This window comes from Penaeus vannamei, unplaced genomic scaffold, assembly GCF_042767895.1.
Source record: "Penaeus vannamei isolate JL-2024 unplaced genomic scaffold, ASM4276789v1 unanchor366, whole genome shotgun sequence".
Taxonomy (NCBI): domain Eukaryota; kingdom Metazoa; phylum Arthropoda; class Malacostraca; order Decapoda; family Penaeidae; genus Penaeus; species Penaeus vannamei.
Genome location: NW_027213370.1, coordinates 100,001 through 107,500, shown reverse-complemented (window position 1 = coordinate 107,500; position 7,500 = coordinate 100,001). Strand labels below are relative to the sequence as shown.

General features: G+C 35.8%; 1 protein-coding gene across 18 annotated transcripts in view; it reads left to right on the top strand.

The window, feature by feature from the left end:
- Positions 1-7,500, top strand: part of Ufd4 (ubiquitin fusion-degradation 4-like) — a 209,361-nt gene that overhangs the window by 181,831 nt on the left and 20,030 nt on the right. For 12 of the 18 annotated variants that reach the window (XM_070119581.1, XM_070119582.1, XM_070119584.1 and 9 more), the window contains 12 exons: positions 2,401-2,629; positions 3,100-3,239; positions 3,385-3,591; positions 3,872-3,994; positions 4,367-4,618; positions 5,286-5,516; positions 5,686-5,876; positions 6,024-6,276; positions 6,578-6,691; positions 6,864-7,046; positions 7,186-7,300; positions 7,433-7,500. The exon at positions 7,433-7,500 is cut by the window's right edge and continues 150 nt beyond it. In XM_070119581.1, coding sequence (XP_069975682.1) covers positions 2,401-2,629; positions 3,100-3,239; positions 3,385-3,591; positions 3,872-3,994; positions 4,367-4,618; positions 5,286-5,516; positions 5,686-5,876; positions 6,024-6,276; positions 6,578-6,691; positions 6,864-7,046; positions 7,186-7,300; positions 7,433-7,500 — 2,106 coding nt within the window. The remainder of the gene's footprint in view (positions 1-2,400; positions 2,630-3,099; positions 3,240-3,384; positions 3,592-3,871; positions 3,995-4,366; positions 4,619-5,285; positions 5,517-5,685; positions 5,877-6,023; positions 6,277-6,577; positions 6,692-6,863; positions 7,047-7,185; positions 7,301-7,432) is intronic. The other 6 variants (XM_070119590.1, XM_070119580.1, XM_070119591.1 and 3 more) reach the window with 2 other exon arrangements.

Here is a 7,500-nt window from a genome sequence, read left to right as displayed (position 1 = left end):
AGGGAGAGAGAAAGAGGGAGGAAGGGAGAGAGAAAGAGGGAGGAAAGGAGAGAGAAAGAGGGAGGAAGGGAGAGAGAAAGAGGGAGGAAGGGAGAGAGAAAGAGGGAGGAAAGGAGAGAGAAAGAGGGAGGAAAGGAGAGAGAAAGAGGGAGGAAGGAGAGAGAAAGAAGGAGGAAGGGAGAGAGAAAAAGGGAGGAAGGGAGAGAGAAAGAGGGAGGAAGGGAGAGAGAAAGAGGGTAGGAAGGGAGAGAGAAAGAGGGAGGGAGAGAATGAGAGAGAGTGAAAGGGAGGGGGAGGGGGAGGGGGAGGGAGGCAGAGAGAGGGAGAGGGAGAGAAAGAGAGGTTGAGAGAGGAGGAGAAATTGAGAAAGAGAGATTGAGAGAGAAGGAGAAAGAGAGAGAGAGAGAGAGCAAGATTTAAGTAAAGAATTTAGAGTGTGTATGTGTATGAGAGAGAGAGAGAGAGAGAGAGAGTGAGTGAGTGAGTGAGTGAGTGAGTGAGTGAGTGAGTGAGTGAGTGAGTGAGTGAGTGAGTGAGTGAGTGAGTGAGTGAGTGAGTGAGTGAGTGAGTGAGTGAGTGAGTGAGTGAGTGAGTGAGTGAGTGAGTGAGTTGAGTGTGTGTGAGAGAGTGAGTGAGGAAACGAGTGATTAAGCAATATTTACAGAGAGAATTTAGAGAGATAGAAATAGAGATAGAGACTGATATTGAGATGCATTATCTGTACTTATTTGTATAGATGAAAGGTTGTTTGGTAAAGAATACGAATGAACGAGAAAATGCCTAAATTATCAATTATTTTGTTTTCCCTTGATATCTATCTATGATCGATGGTTATCTCTCCTGAATATTCAAATAAGATCCAAGATATTTTATTAGGGGTCAGAATGAAAGAAGAACATTTTAGAATTTGCCGACTAATAACTGGTAATGCTACACAATATCTAGACTTTCTTTGTAGTACGGTAATCCTTCAGTCTGTTGGTGAAAGATAGACCTATGTTAATTAAGTGATATTAAACTTAATTGTTCCTATTCTTGCCAAAACAGACTTGATGTGAGTCTAAGCCCTCAATTAACTAAAAGAATTGTTATTGGTGTCAGCAAACAATCTACTGCATTTGTATATATATTCAAATTTTATTGAAATATCTTGGGTTGTATTATGGATAAAAAGGAAGAAAATTCAAATGTGAATTTCTGCCCAAAAAAATTTTGCTATATGGTAGCCACCAAAGAGTTTTAATATATGTATATATTTTTTTCTGGTTTTAGCCATCAAAAAAAGGCTAATCTAGTTGCCTTCCCCTGTAACAAGTGACAAATGTTTCAGACATAAATGAAAAAAAAAGTCATTTTGAAAAGTTCCCTGTTGTATTTTCTGTAGCACCTGAAATGCCTAAAGAACAAATAAGACTCACAAATTAGATATGAAATAGGAGATGGTTCATTTTGCAATGCACAATTATTACCTTTAATTTAGATGTATCTGATTATCAAGTTATATATATATATATATATATATATATATATATATATATATATATATATATATATATATATATATATATATATATATATATATATATATATATATATATTATAAACAAACACCTAAGCGTGGTCATTAAATGATACTTTTAGCTAAGCTGATAATAATGCCAAAACAAAATTATAGATTGGTATGTATCACAGATACATGTATTGCTACACTGCCCATCTCTGTAAATATATATATATATATATATATATATATATATATATATATATATATATATATATATGTATATATATATGTATGTGTATATATATATGTGTGTGTGTGTGTGTGGGTGTGTGTGTGTGTGTGTGTGTGTGTGTGTGTGTGTGTGTGTGTGTGTGTGTGTGTGTGTGTATATATATATTTATATATATATATATATATATATATATATATATATATATATATATATATATATAAAATGTAATATATATGTATTTATTAAATATGTATATATAGGTTTATTTCTATATATATATATATATATATATATATATATATATATATATATATATTTATATATATATATATATATATATATATATATATATATATATATATATATATATATATATATATATATATATATATATATATATACAGACCAGTATTAAAATTTATTCATTTGGGAAATGAACAAGAAGAGAAGACATTGTAGGTTTTTTTTTATATAGATTTGGTGATTAATGTCCATTTTGATTTTTGAAGACTTTTAAAATGCATGCTATTAGTGATTTAGATATATCCTTTTTATTTTGCGTAGTTACTACCGTAGGTTAATATCTTTTTGTATTGTTAAAAGAGGAAGATGAAATAGACCATGTTGGGAATGTTTTGGAGTACCTATACATCTTTGTTTCCAGGAGGGAGACGAGCCAGGTATGGAGGATGCCAAGGAGGTGGTTCCTGGGAAGGCCTACCACTGGCGGGACTGGTGTGTGGCCCGGGGAAGGGACTGCCTCTACATCTGGAGTGATGCAGCTGCACTAGAGCTGTCCAACGGATCGAATGGCTGGTTCCGCTTCATCCTGGATGGGAAGCTGGCCACCATGTACTCGTCAGGGAGCCCTGAGGGAGGATCAGAGAGCACAGGTACCAGGATGAATGCAGATTCTGAGGGTTGGATGGTTTATTGTTATTTTTCTCTCTACTTGTTTGTTTTACTACTTGGCATCTTGGATTTACACAATCCAAAATTTTCACAGAAGCATTTGTGTATTAGCCCCAAAGTTAGACACTGAGGTGCTCTGTTTGCAGCCTTACTACTAGCCTTTCTCATATCTGTTGGGAGGTTGTCTGTTTGAAAAAATATTTGGTCTGTTCTATAAATGTATCTACATAAATTTCCTGGAAATGTTACAAAGATTATATGCTAAAATAAGAATTCAAATCTCATACATGAAATTACTGTTGAATGGAAAAAAAAACTAATTAGCTCAAGAATTTGCAGTAAAAGAGCTGTTTTTAGTTATATTTTGTTTTATTGATTTGATTTGTTTTTGCGATGAAGATTTTTGTATATTTATGTTAATAATAGTGTCATTGCTCTTCCCTTCTCCAAGCAGAGAACCGCAGTGAATTTCTAGAGAAGCTTCAGCGGGCCAAATCAGCTGTGAGACCCGGAAGCCCAAGCCAGCCTGTTTTGTCTACTCCAGGGCCTGCACGATTGGTCATTGGGAACTGGTCTTTGCAGTGCAAGAAGGTTTGTAGATTATGGTCATTCGTGGATGTAGTGATTATGATAGACTTAGAGAGATGTGTAATTTGTGAGTTTCTTGTTCTGTAATGTATCAGAGTTGTTATGGATACAGGCATGTTACCATGATGTTAATCTTTTCTTTTTACAGGAGGGTGAGCTTCACATCCACAACTCAGATGGTCAGCAACAAGCCACTATCTTGAGAGAAGACCTGCCTGGCTTCATTTTTGAGAGTAACAGGAACACCAAGCACTCCTTCACAGCAGAAACATCCCTAGGCCCAGAGTTCCACGCAGGGTGGACAGGGCGACGAGGAAAGAGGTTCCGGTCCAAAGTGGAGGCAATGAAACAGAAGGTATTTTTAATGTGTTGTTTTATTTCATGTTAAACTGCTTAGTTTGGTTTTCTTTGGTGTTTGCGTCAATTATTTTTTTGGATTCTGGGTGGATTGAGGTCTGATTAGTCAAGTCAGTCTTGAGGATGTGTCCAAAGAATCTAATGTGTAATTATTTTTTATTTCATATTCTTTTGCTCTACTGTAGACTTGTTGATTAAAGTTTTTGCTGAATATATCTGAATAAATGATTATAGACCATTAAAGAGTGAATAAAAAATTATGATATTTATTATTTCAGGTCAAAGGTTTAGCCCGTGATGTTTACGAAAAATACTTCAAAGCAGCACAGACACAGCCACGTGGGGTGGTAGCCAAATTAGGAAATATTGTGGCACAAATTGAGAGGGCTTGTCAGAAACAGGTGCGTTATATTTCCGAAGTATGAAATTTGGTATGTGAGCATAATTTATTGTTAGGGAATGTTCAAATTTTATCTTCCCTTTAAGAAAGTAATTGAATAGAGAAAGGCAATAAATGAAATTTTGTTTAACAGATGTCATCTAAAAAAAATTCAGAATCTTGATTATGTAAATAACCCGCATTAAATCAGTCTCTTTCACTGTGAAGTCATTCTCATTCCTGCCTTTTTCTACATTTGTCACAGTAAATGCTTTTTAAAGTAATTGAGCTATGAAGGAATTATAATAGCAATATAAATACCAAAAATAAGTTTTTGTTATTTTGTAATTAAGATCTTAGAACTCTATGGTAATGGTTCTTTTGATTAAAACAGGTTAGTAACAAGAACAGTGGAGAATGGACCGAGATCCTGAGAGCTGCAGTCGAGGACCTAGTCACCCTCCTGCGCGATGAAAGCACAGTCTCTGCTTATGAATTACATTCTTCTGGCCTGGTTCAAGCTCTTCTGACGCTCCTCAGCCCAGGCACAGCTCAACATATTCCCGAGGACAACAGACAGGTTTCCCAGCGACGACTCAATAAGATGATCAAGCAGCGGAGAAATGTTTTCAAGAGCTGCTTTAAGGTATGGATACATGGTTGTGGTGTTGCATTTGTTCGGTCCCACTCTTTGTTATTGTTGTTATTGATATTGATAGTAATGTTGACATCAATATCATTAGAAATCTACTCCTTTACATATTATTAGTTTTGTTCTTGTTGTTATTATTATGATTATTTTGATCATAATAACAATGATAGTAATAATAAGGATTATTATTAATATTGGTATTTTTATTATTATTGGATATTTAACCTATGCTGACATTTCAAGCTGTTACCTATCCGTGCCCACAAAGTTGATCAGTAGATCCACATTCATAATAGTAATATTTAAGCTTGTTATTAATACTTGGTAAAAATGACATGATGTAGAGATAAAACCTTTTATTGTTGGAAGCCTCATTAGAGTGGAGAATTTGCAGGTTTGAAGTTTAAGATAATGGTTAAGCGACAAACTCTCCTATGGCTCAATATTTTGGGTGGAATATAATTATTAACTGACATTGAGTGATTTTTTTTGTAGAATGTATCCCAGTCAGATAATATGGTTACTGAAGACACCCATATATACATGACTCACAATCCACATTACACACATATATAATGAACTCATTATATTTCATATTGCAGAATTGTAAAATGTGAAGTAGTTAGGCAGCATTGTAATTTTTCTTCGTTATTTCTTGCAGGACAAAGTAGATGAAGAGACAGCCACAATTAGCACTTCTGTAAGCCCTGGGACACAGCTTGTACGCAAACTGGTGTCAGTGCTAGAGAGTGCTGAAAAGCTACCATTGTACATATATGATATCCCGGGAGCTGGTTCGGGCCTGCAGGTGTTGAGTAGACGTCTTAGGTTCAGACTCGAAAGAGCACCCGGAGAGAGCTCGCTGATTGACAGGAATGGAAGAACTCTGAAGGTAAGAAAAGGAAGTGTAGATGACTTTTGTGCCCCTTTTTTTTTTTTCATAGAAAAATAATTTTGTTGGTAACAAGAATAGTAATGAACTATTTAACTTTATATATTGTTTTGTCATAATATTGTGGTCTTATTTTTATTGATATATTTTCTATTCTTTCTCTTGGTAGATGGAACCACTGGCCACAGTTGAGCAACTTGAACGATATCTTCTTAAGATGGTTGCAAAGCAGTGGTACGACTTTGATAGAGCCTCCTTTGCCTTTGTCCGCAAACTGAAGGAGGGCCAGAAACTCACATTTAAGTGCAACCGAGATTTTGATGAGAATGGCATTATTTATTGGATTGGAACAAATGCAAAGTAAGTTATGAGCAGCTTTATTTCATTGGTTAGGATGATGTTAGTAATAGAAAGTTTCAAGACCCGGGGATGAACAGCTAGATTCCTTAATATTCATCATTTTGTATAAGGTGGAGCATAGGGATTTAAAAACCTGTCTTGTTCTAGGACTGCATATGAATGGGTCAATCCAGCCTCTGTCGGCCTAGTAGTAGTGACATCTAGTGAGGGACGCAATCTTCCCTATGGACGCCTAGAAGATATCCTTAGTCGTGACCCGTCAGCCCTGAACTGCCATACCAATGATGATAAGCGAGCCTGGTTTGCTATTGATCTTGGTGTATGGTTTGTGCCGTCAGCTTATACTCTCCGACATGCAAGAGGTTATGGCAGATCAGCCCTGCGTAACTGGATGTTCCAGGTAAGGTGGAATAAGGCTAATGTGTTTAGGAACAAGTTGGTGACTTTGATCTTGATTTCTTTTTGTTTACATTTCCATATTCTTTTGTTTTGGATTAAGCCTTAAGATACATAATTCCTTGATTATGTTTACATATTGAAAAGATATGGACAGCCATCGTTTATATGTTCAGAAAACTTTGAATATCAGAATTTGGTAATTCATTTATATTGAAAGGTTAGATAGAAAAGAATGATGAAATAATGTCAGTTTTTGTAGTGCTTTGTGAGAAAGAAATGATCTGAGCATGATATCGCTTCAGGTTTCTAAAGATGGCATGACTTGGACAACATTGTACACCCATGTGGATGATTGCTCCCTCAATGAGCCCGGTAGCACTCACACATGGTTCATTCAGCCACAACAAGATGAAAAGGTATGTTAGAATATAAGACCCTTATTTGTTATGTTGAAATATAGATTATGGTGGTGGTATGCTGTTGATTTGTATTCATATTGAATGTCATTTTCAGTTTGATTTAGTTATTGATATCTCATGTTTTATTTACATCATGTAAAAACAAATTTTCTTGTATCCTCTTTTGCAGACTGGATGGAGACATGTACGTATTCAACAGACAGGTAAAAATGCATCTGGTCAGACCCATTACCTCTCCCTCTCTGGGCTTGAGCTCTATGGCACTGTCACAGGTGTTTGTGAAGACCTTGGAAGAGCAGCCAAGGAAGCAGAGGCAAATTTGCGAAGGCAGAGAAGACTAGTCAAGTCACAGGTGAGTGTTATATTCATGGTAGTTGTGAAGATCATCAGTTGAGAATTTTTTCTATTTTCTAAATATTTATGTATAAATAACCAATGTATTTTGACCCATGGTGAAGAATAAGTATCTTATGAGCTGCCTTTTCTGGCAGATGGTAAAGCACATGGTAGTTGGAGCACGTGTGGTACGTGGACTAGACTGGAAGTGGCGTGACCAGGATGGCAACCCTCCAAGTGAAGGAACCATTACAGGCGAACTTCATAATGGTAATCTTTTATAGTTTATTTAAATGTTGCCAAATTGTAGAAGTTATCTTTATAGTTAACATGATATTTCCACCTCTTTTCTTCTTCATCAAGACATTTTCAACTAAACCCAAACCAAAATTTCCAATTCAGGCTGGATTGACGTTACCTGGGATCATGGAGCCTCCAACAGTTACCGCATGGGTGCAGAGGGCAAGTAT